Consider the following 27112-nt stretch of genomic DNA (forward strand, 5'->3'; position numbering starts at 1 on the left):
TAGAGCATAGACTAGTAACTAGAGAAGTCAATAGTTAAGTTAACAGATTAGTCCATAGAGTAGTCAATGGACTAGTTCGTAGAGTAATCAATAGACTAGTCCAAAAACTTATCCATAGAATAATCCATAAAGTAGTTGACTAGTCAGTAGAGTAGTGAATAGACTAGTCCGTAGAGCAGGCAATAGAAAGAGTCCGTAGAGCATACAATAGACTAGCCCATAGAATAGTCAGTGTACTAGTCCATAGAGTAGTCAATAGACTGTTCCATAGAGTAGACAATATATTATTCTTAAAACTTGTCCATAGAATGGGCAATAGAATAGTCCATTGAGTAGTCAATACAGTAGTGTATAGACTAATCCATAGACTAGTCCATAGAGTCGTTAATGGACAACTCCACAGTCCATAGAATAGTTAATAGACAACTCCACAGAGTAGTCAAAAGACTACTCCATAGAGTAGTCAATAGACTAGTCCGCAGAGTAATGAAAATACTAGTCCATAGAGTAGTCAATAGACTAGTCCATAGAGTTGTTAATAGACTAGCCAATTGTGTAGTCAATAGACAAGTCCGTAAATTAGTCAGTAGACTAGTCCATAGAGTAGTCAATAGAGTAGTTAATAGACTAGTCCACAGAGTAGTTAATAGACTAGTCCATAGAGTAGTCAATAGACTAGTCCATAGAGAAGTCAATAGACTAGTTCAAGAATTTATCCATAGATTAGTTAATACTCTAGTTCAATAACTTGTAGATAGTGTAGTTAATTGACTAGTCCGTAGAGCAGACATTAGATTGGACCACAAAGTAGTCATTAGACTCGTCCATAAAGTAAACAATAGCCTATCCCAAAAATTTGTATAAAAATGGTCAATACACTAGTCCGTAGAGTAGTCAATAGACTAGTTCGTAGATTAGTCAATAGACTAGTCCATATTTAACTTAATAGACTAGTCCATACATTTAGGTTGTCTTAAAACTTTATGCTAATTAACTCTACAAAAGGTTATAGAAAACAGACATGTATTACAGACAGGCGGATCCTTATAGAAAGCATAATCGACTCCGCTATCTGGGTCGGACAAATTAACTAACTAATTAAAATTTTTATAATTCTCAGAAAATTGCATTAAAAAACCTACAGGCATGACTAAATCGAGTTCGAAATTAAGGATTCAAAAAAGTGAATTCAATAAACATTGAATTAATGACTACTTTAAAACTGCGGGGTATATATGAGTGGAACAGTCGTACATGGACGTAAAACAATTCTGCTCGCATTTAAATCTATAGTTAAACCCATTCTTAGAAACAAATACAAAAACAAATGTAAGTAATTACCAGTTAATGGCTATAGAAACAGAATTTCTAACATACTACAGTTTGAATTTAATTGAAAACAATATATAAAAACAGGATTTAAATGATACATCATACATAAAGAGACACCTTTCTGATGATGAATGTGCTGACAAGCTAATTAATCTTCAACGCCCCATTATAACCTATTAAAAATATTTATATTTAAAGTTGCTCTGAGTCATATTTCTTTTACACCTTAAAGGAAAGTAAATCTGGGCGATAACTTTAAACAATTTAAAGCCCGATAGCCGAAGCTTGACTATTCGGGACACTAACTAAATCTAAAAAAAATGCTAAATAAGTCTAAAGTTTTTCCATGCAGGAATTGATTGTAGGTTGTCAGTATCCTTCTTCTCAGTGAGTTGCAGATGAGGTTTACGAAATAATAACGAAACAATACCTATTGTAGAGTATTTAACTAAGAGTCCAGTTAAATGTGTTTAGATGGTTACTTGTTCAGCTCTTGTTATTTTCATTTTACACACCTTACAACACAGCAAAATTTTACTAACAATTCTGTACATTGCGAATAAACATTTTCATTTGAAAAAGTGAACATTTCGTATGCATTCAAGTACTAAACAGGTTTAGTGTTAGTATTTTTTTTTTTTTTTTTGGAGAATTTTAGTATTTTAATGACACACCTTGTTTGTAATTTTCATTGTATTAGTTTAAAAACATCATTCTGTTGTTATTTTCCACTTGCAAGGACATACAATACAACAACAAAAACCAAAACCAGAAAAAAAGGAAATTCAGTTTAAAACTTTATTAACAACCTAAATAAGCTACAACGCCATTCACAACATACACTCACACACACAAACATTCATATACAAATCATTGTTATCCTTTCGTAATGTTGTTTCTCAATCTACAAACATACATTCACAAACATCCTCTTACATGTTGGTCAGCTTTTATACTATATCCATAGTCTGGTCGATTTTTGTGGACCATCATGTTCTAAAGTTTGTTTAAATAGCTCTTCAAAAATAGCAAAAAGGACAAAATAACAACAAAAACAACATCAGCAGTATTGCATAGGATATGTGTATGTATATGTAGCAAACAATATTGTATGAGCAAAATAAAACAAACATCGTAAAACAATTGCCATTTTAAACATTTGTTGCAGTAATTTTCAACGTTGTAACTGTGAAATTTTCAAGTAGTCCCTTTTTCGTTCATGTATTTGTTGCCAATTTTTGACGTCACCAACAATATGGTCATAATGAACATTATGCGGATGAGTTAATCAAAAGTGTGCATATATTTTATGAAGTTAATGCTTTAGAAAAAGGGGTCATCTTCCAATTGGGGAAAGGGTTTGTTCTTTTTTTTCGAAACAATTTAACATGGTCAAATATTTTAATGGAATTTTGAGCTTTAAATGGTATATTTAACACAAACTATACACGGTGTGGTTTACTTATCCTGACATAGGATGAAAATACGTATACTAAATTTAACTTTAGTATAGACTACACTATTGACTCTAGACTATAGACTACACTATTGACTCTAGACTATAGACTAGACTATAGACTAGACTATAGACTATACACGGTGTGGTTTACTTATCCTGACATAGGATGAAAATACGTATACTAAATTTAACTTTAGTATAGACTACACTATTGACTCTAGACTATAGACTACACTATTGACTCTAGACTATAGACTACACTATTGACTCTAGACTATAGACTACACTATTGACTCTAGACTATAGACTACACTATTGACTCTAGACTATAGACTAGACTATAGACTAGACTATAGACTAGACTATAGACTAGACTATAGACTAGACTATAGACTAGACTATAGACTAGACTATAGACTAGACTATAGACTAGACTATAGACTAGACTATAGACTAGACTATAGACTAGACTATAGACTAGACTATAGACTAGACTAGACTAGACTATAGGCTAGACTATAGACTAGACTGTAGACTAGACTAGACTAGACTAGACTAGACTATAGACTAGACTATAGACTAGACTATAGACTAGACTATAGACTAGACTATACTAGACTATAGACTAGACTATAGACTAGATTATAGACTAGACTATAGACTATACTATAGACTAGACTATAGACTAGAATATAGACTAGACTATAGACTAGACTATAGACTAGACTATAGACTAGACTATAGACTAGACTATAGACTAGACTATAGACTAGACTATAGACTAGACTATAGACTAGACTATAGACTAGACTATAGACTAGACTATAGACTAGACTATAGACTAGACTATAGACTAGACTATAGACTAGACTATAGACTAGACTATAGACTAGACTATAGACTAGACTATAGACTAGACTATAGACTAGACTATAGACTAGACTATAGACTAGACTATAGACTAGACTATAGACTAGACTATAGACTAGACTATAGACTAGACTATAGACTAGACTATAGACTAGACTATAGACTAGACTATAGACTAGACTATAGACTAGACTATAGACTAGACTATAGACTAGACTATAGACTAGACTATAGACTAGACTATAGACTAGACTATAGACTAGACTATAGACTAGACTATAGACTAGACTATAGACTAGACTATAGACTAGACTATAGACTAGACTATAGACTAGACTATAGACTAGACTATAGACTAGACTATAGACTAGACTATAGACTAGACTATAGACTAGACTATAGACTAGACTATAGACTAGACTAGACTATAGACTAGACTATAGACTAGACTATAGACTAGACTATAGACTAGACTAGACTAGACTATAGACTATAGACTAGACTATAGACTAGACTATAGACTAGACTATAGACTAGACTAGACTATAGACTAGACTATAGACTAGACTATAGACTAGACTATAGAGTAGACTATAGACTAGACTATAGACTAGACTATAGACTAGACTATAGACTAGACTGTAGACTAGACTATAGACTAGACTGTAGACTAGACTATAGACTAGACTATAGACTAGACTATAGACCAGACTATAGACTAGACTGTAGACTAGACTATAGACTAGACTGTAGACTAGACTATAGACTAGACTATAGACTAGACTATAGACCAGACTATAGACTAGACTGTAGACTAGACTATAGACTAGACTATAGACTAGACTATAGACTAGACTATAGACTAGACTATAGACTAGACTATAGACTAGACTATAGACTACACTATAGACTACACTATAGACTAGACTATAGACTAGACTATAGACTAGACTATAGACTAGACTATAGACTAGACTATAGACTAGACTATAGACTAGACTATAGACTAGACTATAGACTAGACTACTAGACTATAGACTAGATAGACTAGACTATAGACTAGACTATAGACTAGACTATAGACTAGACTATAGACTAGACTATAGACTAGACTATAGACTAGACTATAGACTAGACTATAGACTAGACTATAGACTAGACTATAGACTAGACTATAGACTAGACTATAGACTAGACTATAGACTAGACTATAGACTAGACTATAGACTAGACTATAGACTAGACTATAGACTAGACTATAGACTAGACTATAGACTAGACTATAGACTAGACTATAGACTAGACTATAGACTAGACTATAGACTAGACTATAGACTAGACTATAGACTAGACTATAGACTAGACTATAGACTAGACTATAGACTAGAGATGACTAGATAGACTAGACTATAGACTAGACTATAGACTAGACTATAGACTAGACTATAGACTAGACTATAGACTAGACTATAGACTAGACTATAGACTAGACTATAGACTAGACTATAGACTAGACTATAGACTAGACTATAGACTAGACTATAGACTAGACTATAGACTAGACTATAGACTAGACTATAGACTAGACTATAGACTAGACTATAGACTAGACTATAGACTAGACTATAGACTAGACTATAGACTAGACTAGACTAGACTATAGACTAGACTATAGACTAGACTATAGACTAGACTATAGACTAGACTATAGACTAGACTATAGACTAGACTATAGACTAGACTATAGACTAGACTATAGACTAGACTATAGACTAGACTATAGACTAGACTTAGACTAGACTATAGACTAGACGATAAGACTAGACTATAGACTAGACTATAGACTAGACTATAGACTAGACTATAGACTAGACTATAGACTAGACTATAGACTAGACTATAGACTAGACTAGAGCTAGACTATAGACTAGACTATAGACTAGACTTAATAGACTAGACGATAGACTAGACTATAGACTAGACTATAGACTAGACTAAGACTAGACTATGACGAGACTATAGACTAGACTATAGACTAGACTATAGACTAGACTATAGACTAGACTATAGACTAGACTATAGACTAGACTATAGACTAACTATGACTAGACTATAGACTAGACTATGACTAGACTATAGGACTAGACTATAGACTAGACTATAGACTAGACTATAGACTAGACTATATACTAGACTATAGACTAGACTATAGACTAGACTATAGACTAGACTATAGACTAGACTATAGACTGACTATAGACTAGACTATAGACTAGACTAAACTAGACGATAGACTAGACTATAGACTAGACTATAGACTAGACTATAGACTAGACTTAGACTAGACTATAGACTAGACTATAGACTAGACTATAGACTAGACTATAGACTAGACTAGACTAGACTAGACTATAGACTAGACTATAGACTAGACTATAGACTAGACTATAGACTAGACTATAGACTAGACTATAGACTAGACTATAGACTAGACTATAGACTAGACTATAGACTAGACTATAGACTAGACTATAGACTAGACTATAGACTAGACTATAGACTAGACTATAGACTAGACTATAGACTAGACTATAGACTAGACTATAGACTAGACTATAGACTAGACTATAGACTAGACTATAGACTAGACTATAGACTAGACTATAGACTAGACTATAGACTAGACTATAGACTAGACTATAGACTAGACTATAGACTAGACTATAGACTAGACTATAGACTAGACTATAGACTAGACTATAGACTAGACTATAGACTAGACTATAGACTACTAGACTAGACTACTAGACTATAGACTAGACTATAGACTAGACTATAGACTAGACTATAGATAGACTATAGACTAGACTATAGACTAGACTATAGACTAGACTATAGACTAGACTATAGACTAGACTATAGACTAGACTATAGACTAGACTATAGACTAGACTATAGACTAGACTATAGACTAGACTATAGACTAGACTATACTAGACTATAGACTAGACTATAGACTAGACTATAGACTAGACTATAGACTAGACTATGGACTATAGACTAGACTAGACTAGACTAGACTATAGAATATAATATAGAAATTTAAATTTTTTAACATATGCTTTGATAATTGCGACATTTTGCTTCCAGTAAGCGAAGTGTGTTTAAATAACGAAACTACTTTTCAAGTTCATACAAATTAACCCTTTTAGACAGACTAGTTGTCATTTCTATACATAAGTGCAAAAACATAAGACTAATTCAGCTAATTAAAAGGAGTAAAAACTACAAACAAACGAGGGCAACAAAAAAGTGAACATCTCCCAAGAGTTTGTCTACCAACAAAATACACAAATATCCCTAAGGTGTAATATGATGCGTTATCGCGAATGTGGCAAAAATTCTACCACACCTGTAACTACAAGGATTTTTTTCCTCCTATAAATACAGAACAAACACTGAGTTCACATTAATAGTTGTTAATTCAAAGTGGAAGTGTTAAAATCATTTGTGGCGCATAGAAAACTAAAGGAAAGGAATTTAAAAAGGATATAATTCCGGCAGGCAAGATGGAGCCTGTAAAGCGTATGGAATCAAAATCATCGCTGCAATGGTATAACTTGTAAATATGTTGGATTTAAAGAAAAGGATAATGTGTTCGTCCCTTGTAGGAAACGTGCAGCGTTGATGGCCAAAACCATTACAGCTTTCAAAGAAACAATTGATGTTGATAGCGACGAAGATGTGGATACTAAACAACAGATTAAATATGGCAAACCCTCACAGGCTGCCTGGGCTATATTTTCGGAATATTGTGACAATAGTACTATACATGGTATTAAATATTTGGGTGAACAAAAACGTCCTTGTTTGGAAAGGTACTACAAGATATTGGAAGTGATTTCAATACTTGATTGTAATTTGTGTGTTGTGTTTTTGTTTTAGATTATTTTGGATTATGGTATTTGTTTTCTCGATTTATCTATGTGCTTCGCTGACCATGAACATTTGGTGGAAATGGAATAATAATCCGGTTATAGTAAGTTTTGCCGAAAAATCCACACCCGTTTGGCAAATACCATTTCCGGCGGTAACGGTCTGTACGGAAACCAAATCACGTCAAAGATTTTTTAATTTTACCGAAATGTATTGGAGATCAAAGGATTTGGAAAATAATGAACCGGTGGAACCCTTAACAGAAGAAGAGTAAGTATATGGAATAGACTTTGGACTAGTGCATTAAATAGAATATTAACTAGCGTGTTTTTTTAGTTAATGGAATAGTGTATTGACTAGTCTATGGACTAGAGTATTGACTAATCTATAGAATGGCTTACAGACTAGGCTATGTACTAGTCTATTGACAAATTTATGGAATATCTTATAGAATAGGCTACATATGTACTAATATACTGACTAATATATAGACTAGTGCATTGACTAATCTATTGCCCTTTGTATTGCTTGGTCTATGGACTAGAGTATTGACTATTTTCTGGACAAGTGTTAGAACTAGACTTATGAAAGCGAGTCTAGGCTATGAGAAAGAGTAATTACTAATATATGGATTAGTTCTTTGCCTAGTGTGTGGACTAGACTATTGAGCAGTCTATGCCAAAAAAAAAAAATAGTAATCCGAACTCAAATCTATCCGGAGCGATTTGGGAAGTACGATAAGTACGGTTTTCCTAAACCAAGTACAAAATTCTTGATTCAAGCACGGATCGGTTTTTGGGTCAAAGTGGTCTTACAATGTACATATTTTGAAAATATTCGTTTTAATTTAACCTCAAATGCATTCACGATTTTAGATGAATATAAGATTGATTTAGGAATGCAAAAGATTGAATTAATACCAAAATGGGCTTGATTTGAGCACGATTCGTACTTGATTTCAGATATACAAACACATTAGCATTCCATTACACATATTATATATATCGAGAATTATATGTTAGGATGTAATTTCTAAAGATATTTATATCTTAAGAGATCTTTCATACTTTCAGAAAAAATCGTTTAGATGCAGCTTTTCTTGTATGCGAGGCACATTTATCCAGTGAACAAACTGGTTTCAATCAAACTAATGGCTCCGAGCTCATTGATATATTAGGCACTATTATGCCGCAATTTGGTACAACTTTTGAACAGTGTCGATGGCGTAATGTTAATCAGACATGTGATCAACTATTTTACAAATATCTAACAGATGATGGAATATGCTATAGTTTTAATACCTTAAGTTCCGAAGAAGTCTTTAGGTCGGAGAGGTAAAGTGCTATTTTGTTAAACTAAAAGAAAATTAATACACAACTTTTTACAATTTCAGTTTAATAGATGATTTTAAATTCGAAACGGAGAAACGTAATCGTACAGATTGGAATGTTGAGCTGGGTTATAAAGACAATGCTGAGCCAGAAACCTATCCGCATCGGGTGTTGGGACCGGGTGCTAAGGCGGGTTTGGATTTAGTCTTACGTGGAATAGCAGAGGATTTTGATAATTTATGTCGTGGTCCCGTGCAAGGATTTAAGGTTTTTTATTTTGATATGAAAAGAAATTTTGTTGTCAATTTTATTGTTATATATTTCATAGATTCTTTTAACCACACCCGGTGAAATGGCTCAAGCATCGAGACAATATTTTCGCATACCCTTTGGTCAGGAGGTATTAATTGCTATTAAACCCAAAATTATTACCACATCGGATGGTTTACAACATTATGAGCCTAGCAGGTAAGGAATGGAAGCTTCAAGCGGAATTAGAAGAGTTTTCGAAAAAATATATTTGTCCTTTTTCTTTGCAGACGTCAATGTTATTTCCAAAACGAACGCTATTTAAGCTATTTTCAGAATTATACCCAAAATAATTGTGAACTGGAATGTTTGTCGAATTTCACAATGCACATGTGTGGTTGCGTAAAATTTTCAATGCCAAGTAAGTAAATATACTTTTAAAAGAGGAGGAGGGAGGGAGGATCGTCCTACATTTCTAAATAACTAACTCCCATCTTTATTACTTTAGTTCACATAAATCTCTTTTAAATTACACATTTTTAACCCAGAGATCAAGTGTTCTTTTCTAAAGGATTGAGCTGCGCTGAATCCGAATCTAACCAAATCCGAAAATTTATCCATTAAATCAGGGTTTCTCGATATAGTGTCATAAAGTTTGAAATCTCACATCAGCGTCGGCAGATTGGACTTTCAGATGACATAACAGATTTTCAAACTTCAGGACACGATATCTGGAATACTGGTCTCTGGATATTGAATTTTTTAACATTTTGTTGTCCTGTGTTATTATATCCATAATTTCTTGCAGGAACTGAAGACACACCCGTTTGTGGATCAGGTAAAATCAATTGTATGAATGAAGCTGAAGATCAACTATCGATGAGAGAATTTGAACAGGGTATTGCAACTTCAGGAGAAAATTATCGTGGACCTACCAGTTGTAATTGTTTGCCATCTTGTACGTCAATAGCATACGAAGCTGAAATATCTCAAGCCGACTATGATCATCAATTGTCAATGAAAAATAGGGAAGATGAAGCCAATTCAAATGAAGCAGATGTAGGAGAGTAAGTTTTTGTCAAAAAAAACGTTTCATTTCTATTTCCTATAATGCAATATCTTTAAAACAGACCTAAACGTTCTCGCCTATCGATATTCTTTAAAGAAGCCCAATTCTTAACCTCCAAACGTTCTGAACTCTATGGCACCACCGATTTTCTAGCCAATTGTGGAGGTCTTTTGGGTCTTTTTATGGGTGTGTCCACTTTAAGTATTGTAGAGATCATCTATTTCTGTACAGTACGTTTAATTACCAATTTGAAAATGCGTCGTAAGAAACGCAAAGAAATGAAAACTTTGGAAAATGGTGATGATAAAAAAGCTTAAAGTAAAGTTTTTTGTTATATAATTGAAAAACATAGTAAGTTTATATGTACGTTTAAAATGCCTTATATATGTAGTTGTTTTTGTTAATTTTCTAAGCTAATAAAATGAATTCTTACCCTTAAAATAAAATGAAAATTTTATAACAATTCGCTGCACAAATTAAACATATTCGATTTGTCTGCCGGCTTAATAAAGTTAGTTTAGGTAAAGAAATACACTTATTGAACGTAACAATTATTGAATTGTATTAATTTATAATAATTTTCTAAGAAAACTTTTACAATATGAATTTTGTGTGTTTATTTAGAAGATATAAAGTCAATAAGACAAATATTTTGAGTTATAATCTTTTAGATAGATGAGAAATATCCTTGAATATTCGTATAGCTTTGTATGTGTGTATTCTATGTCTAAGGATTTTCGTAAAGTGTAGAATAGTAATTTTATAATACCTTTAGTTGTGCAAACAATTTCCCAATATAATAATAACATTGCATACGTAGAGCGTTTTAAAAGTTTTACTAAAAAGTTAAGAGGTCAAATCAGGCCCGATCATCATAAAATTCGACAGTATCATTTAGGTTTATATAGAAGTTCTGATAAGAAGTCAATGTGATTGCCGTGTTGGTCTTATTTCACGGTGGAAATTTTTCAACCACAGGGTGAGCTTACTTGATGACTCTCCACCGCCCATTTGCGCTTCTTACACTCCGGTGGTAATTTTTGTACATGGTTCTGCTCAAATACTCGAGCTATCCAATTTCTTAACTTCCTAAGTAGATACATATTCGGTAGACCGAAATACGAATCCATCAAATAAGCCGAGGATTTATTCGTACTCAAGAAGAACACACTGCGTTAAGTCTGGTCTGAACATATCTGGACCATCATTCATTACCATTCAACACAGTACACTTCTTATTCATTCAACACACTCATAGAGAAAAACATACGACACACTCACTCTAGGAATACGGGCGGGAGGATACACTTATAACCCTATATTTATCCCGTATCGTAAATATTTAAAACCAATGCTTAGTCACTCCTATGTGGGGTATCTGATGACTTCGGCAACAGCACCGAACTTATCCCGAATTATAGATTTTACCATGCATCAGTCTATTAACCGAGCATACGGTATACGATAAACACCGAAACTATGCCCTGCGGGCATTTGATCATCATCAGTTTATAGCCCCAGCAGACTATAGATGACGGTAGCACCTATTTTTCCCGGGATTGTAACATGCTCCGGAGGAACTAAGTTGTGAAAATTTGTATAGAGATACCAGAACATTTAAGATAATTATGAGCTATAAAGACCTAGGGGGGATTACGGTTGCACAGTGGTACAGACACACTGTTGTCAAAAAAAAAAAAAAAAATGGTGTAGGGTAGGTAAACATCGACAACTCATGTATGGAGGAAATGTTGTCCAATTTCATTGGAATCGGACACAAATTTGTTTAATGCTCGATAAGGAGAAGAAATAGGATATTTTCAAAAATATAACTTATCCGAGAAGTCCACTTTGCAGACCCCTGACTATGACCCTGGTGGGTCCATGAGGTCAAAATTTAAAATTGTAATAAGAGTAACATCAATCAGAATAGGTCTGGGTACATCCAGTGAATTAGTAATAAGCTGCGTACATCCAATGTAAATATACATAATATTTGTGAATATCTTCTATGAAGTGGTCGATTTAAAAGTGAAGCCAGTCTAATACCCTTTTATATATCCATACATTTGCGTACACATTTTGAATAGTGTGTGTGTGTATTAGTTTACACATCCAACAATACTATAATAATATAGTTGTCTAGCAGATACATTTATTTACTTACTATTCTAAACATTTAATGGAAAATGTAAATGAATTAACTTAATTAAATAGGCAAATATTTAGACAATACTATCAAATTGGTAACAATAGATTTATAGAGAGAGGTTTTATGCATTTCGTCTTTGATTTACTTACTTATACATTAAAAAGGAGAAATGGCGTAAAAGTCAATTAAAATTTTAAAGAAAATGGAAGGAATTTTATATTTATAGGAACTATAAGAATAAATATAATATTAAGGATTGAGGCACACACACACACACATACATACATATTTAATTAATATTTGCATTTAATTTCTTCAGCTTACTGCTTTAAACAGTCGATTAGTCGAACCAATATTTTGACATCATATTTATGACTGAAGTAATTTGTTCTCTATTTGAATAATGCGATAGTTGTAATAAATAATTCATCTAATTTTAATAATTGTTTTAAAAATGTCACTTTGTTAAATTTGAAAGTCAACAATTATTAAAACATTAAAACATAGTACTTCCATTTATTTTAAGAGCATTTTTTTTATTTAAATTTCATATTTTTTGTGACATTACATATTACTTTTAATTTACAACATTTACTGCCAAATGACGAAGCAACAATTTGCTTTTAGACTTTTATAAAGAACAGTTTTATTATGGAAATAAATGCATTTATAAAAGTGGGCTATAAAGAAAAGGGGTTATATGGGTATGCAAAGTTATCGAAACTGTATATACGGCCTTAAAATTTAACTTTATTGCTATTAAGACAAAACATCAAAAATTTTCATTTTATTCATAAAAATCTATCAAAGGTTTATAGTACAAATTTTGTATGAACATTTGATTTATAAATCTTTGATAAAAGTTTATGAATAAAACCCTAAATCTAAAAATATCCATTAAGGAATTTGAGATTTAAAACACTACAATTCCGATTCCCCCGGAAGGAGATTTAACTCAGAATTAGTGTTCTGAAATAGAAAAAGTTTTGTAAAGAGATTTCCAATTTAATTCTATTATGATTTTTTTGTAGCCGTTAAATTCAAGTCAAGTGTAGACAATAACAAGACTATAAACGTCACCATAGTCATGAGGGATATAAAGTGTGAGTTCATATGTGAAATCAATAATGTAAAATTACACTGTTAGAGTAAAACCTATACATACATACATGCACTTTGAAAATAAGTATTTTACATAAAAAATACTTATACTTTCATCCATATGTTGATGTAACAAACCACATTTATTGAAAGGTCCAATCTAAAAGGGCTTTAAAAATTATTTTTGAAATACATCAATTTTGAAATTTCTAAATACCTCGATTTTTCCGCGTAGTCGATTAAGCCATGTCCGTCTGTCTGTCTGTCTGTTAAAATCAATTTTCTAAAGACTCTAGATATCTCTGGGATCTAAATCTTCAATAATTCTATGATACATGCTTTTGAGAAGTTTCTTATTTAAAAACAGCCAAATCTCTCCATAAATAACGGAGATAAGAGCAAAACTCGAAGACAACCTCTGAAAATTTCATAAAAAAAATATACTTTTTTGCATGCTTTGATAAAAAACCAACAACAACATAGCTTATTGGAAAAAAACATATGTTTGGATGTGTATTGCTTTCATTGCTTCGTTCCCAGCTATCGTTTTTTGAAAATTTTGATCATATTCGAGTCATTTATGACTCTTCTGCACGACTAAAATGATCATAAATGCATTCTGGTCATATAAGATACGACTTTTCTAAAATAGTCTTTTATAAGCCCCACTTCTGATTAGTTCTGACGCATTTTTTTTTTATCTTCTTTGAGTGAATTATGAGTCGAATTACTGGTCGTTTTAGAGTTATTTTCGAATCAAAATATTTGCCAACTCTTCTAAAGGTGTCTTTTCTGAGACCCTTTTCTAATCAGTTTCGACTCATTATACCCTACTCCACCATAGTGGGGAGGGTATTATACGTTTGTGCTGATGTTTGTAACGCACAAAAATATTGGTCCTACACCCACCTTAAAGTATACCGAGAATCACTTTCTGAGTCGATTAAGCCATGTCCGTCCGTCTGTCCGGCTGGCTGTAAACCTTGTGCGCAAGGTACAGGTTGCAATTTTCAAGATATTTTGATGAAATTTGGACCATACGTGTTTTCGGCCCGACGACCTATTGAAAATTGTTGAAATCGGTCCATTATTTCACCTAGACCCCATATAACCCTACCCCCCGAAAAGGGCTTTTGAGTTCATAATTATGTTAAATATTGTAGTATCTCGGCAAAACTTAGTTCTGTATACGTCTTAATAATACTACCCATTTTCGTAATTATCGGACTTTATTTGATCCTAGCCCCCATACAAAGTACGGTTCAGAAAATGACTTGAAGGTCAATAATTCACTAATAAACACTAGTATCACGATGAAAACCTCCATACATAACTCTAATGTAAACGTAAAGCCATGTATTAAAATTTATAAGGATAGGCCCATATTTACCCTTGCCCCCATATAACCCCTCTTTTAGAAAATCACTTTTTTCAACAAATTGTTAAAATATTTCGGAATTAAGCTAAACAACTTAAATGCTTTATTATTAAAAATAATCCACATTTTTAACGTACTCAGTGGTGTAGGGTATGATATAGTCGGCCATTCCCGACTATACTTTCCTACTTGTTTTAGAATAGTTTTTGAGTAATTTTTAAGTGTAAGTGTTGCTGTTCCATAACAAACAAAAACAATTACATAAGAAACAATTTTATATCTTCCAACTGCTTGAAATATGATCACAAAATGAGTTTTTTAAACTATCATATTTTAAACATCAGGATGATCAATTTATGATTTCTATAATTTTTGTTACTGTTTTTCAAATAATCAATTTTAAATCACATAGCGGAATAATTTTCGAATAATTTTTATGCGCTCAACTTATTAATCACTTTTAGGTCATCAAAAGGAGTCAAAATGACTCAGTTTATTGATTAATCATCCAACAATCTTCCAAATGCTAGCTGGGTTGCTTTGAAATTGAAATATTTTCTTGGTTTAAAAATAAATTTTGAAAAAACTTTTAAGTCTAGCCTCATTTTAACATTATAATGTTGCTCTTTTTTATATTTGCCTGCAAAAGCAACAAGGTTCACATCATCAATAATAAAAAATAAAATTGTCATAAATTCAGTGTTGTTTTTTTTTTTTTGTACATTTGGTTACATTTTGTAGTAAATTTTTTTATTAAATATTAATAATATATATATTGATATGCACGAATGCAAAAGTTGTAAAATGTTTCCCTATAATTTACGTGATAAATGCATGTTTCAGTTTTATTTTTTTGCTGTTTGTGTTTCGTTTTTTTTCATTTCCTTTAAAAGGATACATGTAGGAATACACATACCGAAGTACTTACATACATATGTGTGTACTAGTAATAAACTGTATACATTTCTATTAAAAATGAGTTTATTTTTTGTTAATATATCCCAACAGTTTTACATAAAACAATTTTACAAAGTAAAATCCTAACTAATTGATTCACAGGAATTTACTTATACATTTTTTGAATGACATTATATGAGAGTTCTGTCGGCCAATGGTTACTATAGTTTCCCTAAGTTATGTAGAGAGAAGTCGTTATAATCCTTTTTCTGTAATAACACTAAGAAAGTAATTATATAATTCACCAGAAGTAATCTATTGCAGAGTCAATACTAGGATAGGATTACCTATATACTATCAGGATTTCCTGAGGACATGCTAATTCTAATACATTCATCATTATATCCAAAATCACTAAAACGGGACAACTAACACGAACTGTAAGGATGTTTGGTTGTATTCATATGTTGGTATGCAAATGACGGCTGTCATAAGTGTATATTTACTTACACACATAAGTATGTATATTATTCCATATCAATGTATGTAAATGACTGACTGCACTTGTCACTTTAGTGTTTAAAAATGTATGAAAAAATAACACTTATTTGTTGAGTTTCACATGAAAAGGCGCGAAAAATATATGAAAATTTTATTAGTTCGTTATGCATGCAGCATTTATAAATACATACATACATTTTGCATACACACAAACAAACATATATGTTTATTGTTCATATAACTTACAAACAAGCTTATTTGCTTTTATTCAACTTCATTTTCAATCAATGAAATGTGAAAGTTACAAAAAAAAAAAAAAAAAAACAAAAATGTTTTCAACATAAACACTTGTTGCTGTTCATATGTATGTGTAGTTTCAAATAAATATTTTAATAAAATATGTTTTTAAATTATGAAAATTTGTAGTGGAAATTCATGTAAATTTTTTAATGGACATATGTCTATATATTGTTATCAGCTGCTAGTGAATTTGTTGCATTAATATGGACTGGACTGGTGACTGATAGAAAACTTATGCAAAATTTAATTAGTTTATTAATAGAAAAAAATACACTGAAAAATGGAATCGAGTAAACTATATTCAAATCATTGTGAAGTGGTTTCAAAAGTATGGGTTTCTTAAATCAAGTACAAAATACTTGATTCAAGTACGGATGCGGTAAGTACGAAAAGCTACACCACTATAGTGGGGAGGGTATTATGCGTTTGTGCTGATATTTGTAACGCATACAAATATTGTTCCTACACCCTTTAAGTAGCACTAATTCGATTAAGACATGTCCGTCCGTCTGTCCGGCTGGCTGGATACCATATAGTCGGCCATGCCCGGTTATACGAAAACAGTTTTATGTATTATACATCATATTTGTAACAGACTTTAAAATAACCAGACTTAAAAATTACTAAAGAAAGATTAAAAAAATAAGTAGGAACAGATCAAAAGAAGTGCTCATTATCTACAGGAAATTAAGAAAAAAGAATACACCAAGTCTCTTCTTTCTAAGTATGACAAAAAAACCATTAACCATTAGTAGATATAGTGAATCAACTTTAAAACTCTTGATATCTAGAGGACTAAAATAGAAGCTTAGTTAGTTAGTTAGTTATTTAGTTAGTTATTTAGTTAGTTATTAGTTAGTTAGTTAGTTAGTTAGTTAGTAGTTAGTAGTAGTTAGTTAGTTAGTTAGTTAGTAGTTAGTTATTTAGTAGTTAGTTAGTTAGTTAGTTGTAGTTAGTTAGTTAGTTAGTTAGTAGTTAGTTAGTTAGTAGTTAGTTAGTTAGTTAGTTAGTTAGTTAGTTAGTTAGTTAGTTTAGTTAGTTAGTTAGTTAGTTAGTTAGTTAGTTAGTTAGTTCGTTAGTTAGTTAGTTAGTTAGTTAGTAGTTAGTTAGTAGTTAGTAGTTAGTTAGTTAGTTAGTTAGTTAGTTAGTTAGTAGTTAGTTAGTTAGTTAGTTAGTTAGTAGTTAGTTAGTTAGTTAGTTAGTTAGTTAGTTAGTTAGTTAGTTAGTTAGTTAGTTAGTTAGTTAGTTAGTAGTTAGTTAGTTAGTTAGTTAGTTAGTTAGTTAGTTAGTTAGTAGTTAGTTAGTTAGTTAGTTGTTAGTTAGTTAGTAGTTAGTTAGTTAGTTAGTTAGTTAGTTAGTTCGTTAGTTAGTTAGTAGTTAAGTTAGTTAGTTAGTAGTTAGTTAGTTAGTTAGTTAGTTAGTAGTAGTTAGTTAGTTAGTTAGTTAGTTAGTAGTTAGTTAGTTAGTTAGTTAGTTAGTTAGTTAGTTAGTTAGTAGTTAGTAGTTAGTTAGTTAGTTAGTTAGTTAGTTAGTAGTTAGTTAGTTAGTTAGTTAGTTAGTTAGTTAGTTAGTAGTTAGTTAGTTAGTTAGTAGTTAGTTAGTTAGTTAGTTAGTTAGTTAGTTAGTTAGTTAGTTAGTTAGTTAGTTAGTTAGTTAGTTAGTTAGTAGTTAGTTAGTTAGTTAGTTAGTAGTTAGTTAGTTAGTTAGTAGTTAGTTAGTTAGTTAGTTAGTTAGTTAGTTAGTTAGTTAGTTAGTTAGTAGTTAGTTAGTTAGTTAGTTAGTTAGTTAGTTAGTAGTTAGTTAGTTAGTTAGTTAGTTAGTTAGTTAGTTAGTTAGTAGTTAGTTAGTTAGTTAGTTAGTTAGTTAGTTAGTAGTTAGTTATTAGTTGTTAGTTAGTTAGTTAGTTCGTTAGTTCGTTCGTAGTTCGTTCGTTCGTTTAGTTAGTTAGTTAGTTTACGTTTAGTTAGTTTAGTTAGTTAGTTAGTTAGTTAGTTGTTAGTTAGTTTTAGTTGTTAGTGTGTTAGTTAGTTAGTTAGTTTAGTTAGTAGTTAGTAGTTAGTTAGTTAAGTTTGTTAGTTAGTTTAGTTACATTGAAAGTATGATGTATATACATCAAATTCGAAGAATACACCTGGGCCTCAATCGGGCCAGTCGGGCACGTGCGCTCCTCCTTAACCAGTTCCTCAGGTGGGAATCTGAACCCACCACCATCCGGTCTACCAGACTAGAAATACTAACCTACCGGAGGCCACAAATGGACGCTTACGTAATCTTAATTGCAAATTAAATCACAAAGTATCTAAAGACCTCCGAAAATTAGTTTCAATAACCACATCTGCTCTCGCATAGCTATAAGTTTGCTATTCAAACAATAAAATGATACGCTTCCAATTCATTTCCCCAACTCTTCTAACATTTAGTTGCACTCCATTAAATTTGAAAATAAGAAACCCTTAAATAATGTTTATGGCTTAAAACAACTTATTTCAAGAGTAAAATACACTTTTTTGGGCCTTTATTAAAAACTTCATAATATATAGTCCCAAAAGTGTTTTAAATTAAAAAAAAGCACTCTCACACAGTTGAAGAAAGGTTAATATTAGAGCAAGTTATAAAAAAAATATATTTATTTTTCTCAATATTAAAGTTTATATTACATATGTATATGTAAACCTTTACTAGTGTGTTTGTGTTTACACTGTATATAAGGTAAAAATTATTACCTTTTTTGAAAATTGTTTTTCACATTCAAAATAATAGCATGGTATGATGTTTAAGTGAGCAAAATTTAAATACCATGACTTAAATATATTTATGTATTGGAAATTTTTACAGAAATCGGGAAAGATTTACACAGAGAAATATTTATTTAGCCTCATACAAATGCTTCCCTAATATACATACATACCTACACATTTTTATTCGTACATTTAGAGTCTTAGTGCGTATACTTTATGTGTAAATAAACACCGTTCACACACATGAACGATTGCAAGGGAGTATTTAGTGGTTGTATGGTTCCATTTTTTTATTTTTTTTTTTTTTTGTGTCATAATATTCTCGGTGGCGGTACTTGTATGCTTTTTGCTGGTTTTGTATTACAGTATGCTTTTTGTTTGGTTAAAATGTGTTGACATTATTATATAATGTTTGTGGTCGGCTTGAGAGTGTTTCATATTTATAACATTTGTTGTTTTTGCTTTTGAATATTTTTTTCATAGTTTTCTGTCATTTTGTTTTCATTTTGCTTTAAATGGACACTTTCTATTAAGGATAATGAGCTTTGTTAATTAAAAAAGCTATTTTAATTAAGTTTATTTTGATAACAGTATTTAAAGGTAAATAAGTGTGTGTGTAAGGAATAGTTTAAATATTAGTTCTCTAGAAAAATTTGTAATTAATATTGAAAGAATTACATAAGTATTAGCACATTATTTTAGCAAAAATATAAAACTTATCGAAAGAAAATTTCACAAAAATGTTCATTAAATAATATTTTTTTATAAAATCATGAATTTATGAATATTTTTTCTACAAATCAGAAATTTATAGAAATTTTTTTATAAAAAATTATCGGAATATTTTTCGAATACTTTCTAAAAAGAAATTATTCAAAATTTTCTATAAAAAGAAAATATATAAAAAATCCTTTTTAAAATGAGAATGTTCTTTAAAAAGAAAATCGAACAAAAATTTTCTATAACAAGAAAATTTACCGAAAATTTTCTTTAACAAGAAAATTTATCTAATATTTGCTATAACAAGAAAATGTTATTGAAAATTTTCTATAATAAGAAAATTTTACCGAAATTTTTTATAAAAAAGAAAATTTTGATCGACAGTTTTTTATAAAAAAGAAAATTTTCATCGAAAGCTTTTTTAAAAAAAGAAAATTATAAGCTTTCTATAAAAAGGAACATTTGATCAAAAATTTTCTATAAAATGAAAATCTTCTATAAAAACAAAATTTTGATCGAAAATTTTCTATAAAAAAATTATCAAAAATTTTATCGAAAATTTTCTATAAAAAAAGAAAATTTTATCGCAAATTTTCTATAAAAAGAAAATTTGATCGAAAATTTGCTATAAAAAGAAAATTTTATCGAAAATTTGATATAAAAATAAAATTTTATCAAAAATTTTCTATATAAAAGAAAATTTTATCGAAAATTTTCTATAAAAAAAGAACATTTTAGCGAAAGTTTTATCGAAAATTTCTATAAAAAAGAAAATTTTATTGAAAATTTCTATAAAAAAGAAAATTTTATTGAAAATTTCTATAAAAAAAAATTATTGAAAATTTTCTATAAAAAAGAAAATTTTATCGAAAATTAAAAAAAATAGAATGAAAATTTTGATCAAAAATTTTCTTTAAAAGAAAATATCGAAGTTTTATCGAGAATTTCTATAAAAAAGAAAATTTTATTCAAAATTTTCTATAAAAAAGAAAATTAGATCGAAAATTAAAAAAATAAAAAGAAAATTTGGTCGAAAATTTTCTTTAAAAGGAAATATCGAAGTTTTATCGAGAATTTTTATAAAAAAGAAAATTTTATTGAAAATTTTCTATAAAAAGGAAAATTTTATCGAAAATTAAAAAAAAAAATAAAAGAAAATTTTGATCGAAAATTTTCTTTAAAAGAAATTATTCTTTAAAAAGGAAATTTTGATCGAAAACTTTCTTAAAAACGAAAGTTTTGATCGAAAATTTTCTACAAAAAGAAAATTTTGTCGAACATTTTCTATAAAAAACGAAAATTTTATAGAAAATTTTCTATAAAAAAGAAAATAAGCAATTCTATTTTAAATTTTCTTTGAATTTTATTAAAAAATTGTATCGAAAAAATTCTATAAAAAAGAAAACTTTATCGAAAAAATTCTTTAAAAAGAAAATTTTTTCTATAAAAATAAAATTTTATCAAAAATTTTCTATAAAAATAAAATTTTATTAAAAATTTTCAATAAAAAGAAAGTTTTGAAAATTTCGAAAATTTCGAAAATTTTCTATGAAAAGAAAATGTATGGAAAATTTTCTATTAAAGAAAATGTATGGAAAATTTTCTATTAAAGAAAAATTTATAGAAAATGTATCGAATAGTTTCCTAGAAGAATTTCTCTAAATTAAAACCCCTAAGCTAAATAATTGATCCCGGAAACTCTAGTTTGAAAATCATCAATAATAACTATAACTTTAATAAAACACTCCAACTCCATTTACTCTCGTTTATCATTAAGTACACTAATTTTACACTTAATCCAATTTTCAGACAAAAACAGTGGAATAATGCAACATTTCCTAGAATAAAACAATTTTCTTTTATTATTTACCAACACAAATACATAAAGCAAAACTTACAAATTTAAGTACAAGTACTTTAAAAGAGAGAGAGAGAGAAAGGAACACACACTCCCACTCTCTTTCTAAATCTAAAATGTATGTTATTAGAAGAAATGAAAAACGAACGAAAAACAGGAAAAAAAAACAATTCATATAGCCACAATTTTACGATTGTGGCTTGGATGATGCCAAACGATTTCCACATGAGCACGTACAGCCGGAAATATTAAAGATAACTTTCAAAAACATGACGTTATGGTAAAATAATACATATATAGACGAATATGAATGTTATGGCGAATGTGTATATAAGGGAGTATGTATGTGTTTGTTTGTATATGAAATTGAAAAATAAAAGAAAATTTAGAACATATTAGAAAATAAAAATAAAAAGTGTAATAGTGGCTGTATATAAAAAAAAACTAACAAATAATAGAAAAGAAACCGCCGGAAATATTGCAGACCATACTAAACTAAACTATTGCAATTTGAAAGATTTCAAAACTTTAGCAGAAAATATGAACAAAATATTAAAATTGGAGGCAAAGTACAAGATAACCAACAAAAACTCATCCATACATATGAAGTCATATGTCAGTGTATGTGAATTTTTCTTTTTTGATATGACCTATAGGAAAAGCTTTGATAGGAGGCAGTAAGAGTGTTGTGCTTAACGATTATGCCGAATCTTGGTTCCGAAACATTTTAGCAACTTATTGATGGAAATCTTTTATATTGTGTCTAGGAGCAAACATTTGTTGGCTGGATTTATACTCATGAGCTCAAAATCCCTATTCAGTTGTATGGGGACTAAGTGAAATAATGGACCAATTCTAACCATTTTCAACAATTCTCTTTCTTGAACCAAGTATGCGCACGATATTTCATCAAATTATGTTGAAAATTTCGACCTGTAGTTTAATTACAATGTTTACATGGACGGACAATTTCTGTTCTCCAGCTCTTCCCGTTTTTGCTTAAACATATTTTTCAGTAGACAGACGGACATGGCTGTATCACTTGAATGTAATAAGAACTTCGGTATACATATGTATATGTATGTTTTTTTACTTAGACCGATATTTTCTAGGTATATAGTCATCTGCCCGAAATGACAAAAGGTTATGGATGGAAAATCAAGCGGAAAACCTACTTATAGCTCTGCTCCTACTCGAGATCTTGATGGAGAATTACTGACCACAGTTGACGGACAACTAGTTAGATGGGCTCAGCACTTCTCAGAGACTCTTAATGATCCTATAGGACTTCTAACTGTGAACCAATACGACGCCGCCGCATATTATTCTCCGCGATTCGGCACAATTAGTGTATCTCCACCCGACGAAGCAGAGGTGCCGAGAGCCATGAAAAGTTTAGCGCCTAGTAATGATAAAATAGAGGCTGAATTGCTAACATGTGACTTGGAGTTGGCTGTATCTCTCTGGCACCTATTCTTACAGAAGATATGGAACGAGGAAACGTTACCATCTCCTTGGAATGAAGGGATACTGATGAAAATCTCCAAAAAGGGTGATTCCCATGATTGCGACAATTATCGCGGCTTAACATTATTACCCATTCCCAGCAAGATTCTGAGTAAGATAATACTCTTCCGCATCTCAAATGCTATTATACGGACTTGTTGCGAAAACCAATTCGGTTTCAGGGAAAATCGCGTATGCCTTGACCCCACTAACACAGTCCGAATAATATTCAAACAATGTAACGAATATATAACATCGGTGTATACAGCCATCATTGATTTCAAGAAGGCTTTTGACAGTGTTAACATAAGCTTTCTTTGGTGGACACTGGAAAAGACGGCTATGTACACTGCCTTCCGCTGCAAGAGGGATGTTGTCGGATCCATTTGATGTTGCAACTGAAGTTCGTCAAGGGTTCATATTGTCGCCTATTCTCTTTATTCTTATTCTTGATGTGGTAATGGTATCCAATGGCATCCATTTACACACCTAATGGACATCGATATACGTTTAATTGGTCAGAAATTGCACGATATTCAGGAAAGCATCACAGCCTTGAACATAGAGGTCAACGTAGCTGTCCTAGAAATTAGTAGGTATAATTAAGTCCAAGTTTATGAAGGGTGGATACTGTACCATACAACCAGCTGCTCTCAGTGTAGAACATTATATCAGTGATTGTGTGGAAAACTTCAATAATCTTGGCAGCTTTTGGGAAGAGTGGAGCTGAACTTGATATCGTAAATAAGGCTAAAGGTAATTTTAGCATGTTTAATAGTGTTTTGAAATCAAGCCAAATATCGACCAATACGAAATTGATAAAGCCAGCACCAATGGAAATTGAAGAACGAAAATGGCTTTGGATAATTCATATACTTCGAAAATCATATCAGAATATAGCAGAACAAGCATTAAGGTGGAATCCACAAGGAAGTTGGCGACCAGGTGCTCCTGCTAAGATCTGGAGAAAAACTATTGACGATGAGTTGAAATCAGCAAACTATCAGTAAACTCTACTCGAGAAGCCAATAAGTAAGAGTCAGATACAGACGAATAGTAGAGGCCATATGCTCCAGGCGGGAGGGAAGGATGACAAAAGATATAGGTAGTCATTAAAAACGTTATGTTGTTGTAGTAAAAGTTAATTTTCTATCTTGATATCAAGCATCTTGATATCTTCTATCTTGATACCAAAAGATACATACCTGTGAGAGATACCTGTAAATTTAATGGTCTAATTAAGAAAATTTCCACGGGGACTTTAAAATATATATAATTTTGTTTGTGTGTATAAATACATTGCAATATGTTGAATACAATTTTCACGCCCGTTTGCCAACAGGCATTTTCAACAAAAATTCAAATGTTCATAGAATAATTCTCATGCCACATATTTTCGCTAAAATTTTGTAATTTTTGTTAGAATGTTGTCTACATATATGTGTGTATGTCTGATGGTGTATATGTATATGTCTTTCTATTCTCGTTTTTGTATGTTGGATGTTGAGTAAATATTTGATTTTTGCATTAAAGTCAATTTGCTTTCATGATTCTGTAATTCATTGTTTACATTTATTTACCCAAAATGTTGATGCAGACTTGTAGCATTAACTTTGGAAACACAGCCACCACCACCACCACCATTATCATCATCATGGCAATAGCAACATCATCATCACTAACAGCATCTTTTTTTAAACAACTATTTCGTGCTTCTACATCTTCTTGTATTTGTTTACTTTTATTTTTTGCCATTTCTTCGTTGCCCTCAACAAGTGAAGTCAAGGAACAAGGATGAGAAACAACAAAAAAACAAAAGTAGTATGTGACTTTAATTTTTTCATGCCAACACTTTTTTCTCATTTTCAACTTATTTTTTTCAGTCTTTTCTAAAGTATTTACGCCTTTTTCATTACAAACTTTATGTTGTTGTTAGACTGACTTCAAAGTTAGTGTTTGTGTAGGAGAGTAAAGTCCTTACTACGTTTTCCTTGTTGGTTATAAAAATATTTATTTATATATGTGCGAGTATTTTAGAAAATTATTTGTTTATTTTACTTTTTATTATTCTAAGTACCATTGTGCAATTCACTACACACTACTGTGTGTTTGTGTATTTGTTTTTACTATTAAGTGAGTAGATTTCTATTTGTTTTTCTCTTATTCTTTTTCTCGTATTAAATTTTAATATGTTGTTTCTTGTTGTTGTTGTTGTTGTTATTGTTATCCTTACCAATGCAATTGAAATTAAATCTGATTTTTAATGTAATTTTCTGTTTTATTTATTCATACAAAATATTTACTTTGGAAAATTCTATTTAGAAAGTATTAAGTTAAAGAATAAGAGAATATATAGAGAAATATACCCTAAAAGCAAATAATAGTGATAAGTAATTGTTATATTGCCTTACAAATACATGTAAAGTAATGGAGACTGAAATGATATTGAAATATAAATATTTTATAAATATTTATTTTATGTAGAATATTCACAAGATTTAAGACTTATGTTTAATTATAGATAAATTGAAATAAATTTCTCAAATTAGGATTCTAACAGCAATTTAAGGAGCCGAATACTTTTCTTGAATTAAAAGAATTTTAGTAAAATCTTTAGATATTTATAGATGAATAAGTACCATTTTCCACAAAAAATCACACCTAAAAATCTTATATAATTAACATTTGCAATTCATTTTTACAAAAATTTAAAAAAGTTCATTAAAATCCTTAAACTTTTATGGAAATAGTTTTGGTCAACTGCAATTTATGCGTATACGTTATATTCAGTATTAGAAAATAATCATACGCAACATATGCTGCATGTAAAATGATCAAATGAAAAAAATGTTCGACATTTATGAAATCAATATTCTTCTACGAAGGATCGAATTATTTTTGTATTTGCCCAGGGGATGATCACTGTCTATGCCGGACATTGTGCTGAAACTTGGAAAGAATTTGTGGATGGAAGGATAAAGTGAATCCTTTTAAAACAAGTGTCCTTGTGGACATTTGTTTTAAAATTTCATACAAACAGAGAAACATCCAGTGTTCAGAATAAGCTCCTCAATTACAGTAGAACAGTTTTCACTATAAAAAACCTTATTCCTTCTGTTTGTCCCCGTTTGACGCATAGTATAACAAGGTTTCAGAATAAGTATATGTTATGAAATGAGTAATATTGCAGTTAGATCTAAAAACACGCGTCCAAAAAGCTATAAAAATAATTTTTTCAAAATTAAACATGTATGTATGATATATAAAAAAATAACAAGTATGACGAATTTTTTATAAAAAGCGTTAAAAAGCAAAATATTTTACATATTTTGCGCATATAAAAGAAAAATTCCTATAACATAATCTCATCAATTGCTGTAATTAATAAATAATTCATAGATTCAAAGCTAAATCAATAGATAACGTGACATTATTAACAACAAAATTAACAAGGATTCATACACACGCTCCTATAAACATGCGAAAACACACATTGCACACTCCCCCCTACAAATAAACACATACTCACTCATACTCACATTTTATGTGATGAAAATTTTGAATGTTTTAACACCACAACACAACCAAACACCAGTGAATGAATGAACATTGATGTGTATTTTTATAAGATAAATGAACGATAAAAAGATTTTGTATGCAAAACGCGAACTAAATTAGATTTTTTTTATATATATTTCTATTGGCACGAGTAGAA

At 30.5% G+C, this 27112-nt stretch overlaps 1 protein-coding gene across 1 annotated transcript; it reads left to right on the forward strand.

The window, feature by feature from the left end:
• The first annotated feature begins 7139 nt into the window (after positions 1-7139).
• LOC119605447 (pickpocket protein 28) lies at positions 7140-10674 on the forward strand. The gene is made up of 9 exons (XM_037958563.1): positions 7140-7274; positions 7333-7539; positions 7607-7867; positions 8671-8931; positions 8991-9195; positions 9257-9396; positions 9468-9598; positions 9986-10244; positions 10308-10674. Exons 1-9 carry the CDS (start codon positions 7231-7233, stop codon positions 10561-10563), a joined length of 1764 nt encoding a protein of 587 aa, XP_037814491.1. The 5' UTR covers positions 7140-7230; the 3' UTR covers positions 10564-10674.
• Positions 10675-27112: the final 16438 nt, after the last annotated feature.

The sequence above is a fragment of the Lucilia sericata genome, unplaced genomic scaffold, assembly GCF_015586225.1.
Source record: "Lucilia sericata isolate MDLA Ls3-8-SP2 unplaced genomic scaffold, ASM1558622v1 Contig000488F_arrow, whole genome shotgun sequence".
Taxonomy (NCBI): domain Eukaryota; kingdom Metazoa; phylum Arthropoda; class Insecta; order Diptera; family Calliphoridae; genus Lucilia; species Lucilia sericata.

Coding starts and splice junctions, on each gene's coding strand:
- LOC119605447 (XM_037958563.1), top strand. CDS start 7,231: ATGGAGCCTGTAAAGCGTATGGAATCAAAATCATCGCTGCAATG. Junction 7,275..7,332: donor TCAAAATCATCGCTGCAATG/GTATAACTTGTA, acceptor CGTCCCTTGTAG/GAAACGTGCAGCGTTGATGG. Junction 7,868..8,670: donor GAACCCTTAACAGAAGAAGA/GTAAGTATATGG, acceptor TCATACTTTCAG/AAAAAATCGTTTAGATGCAG.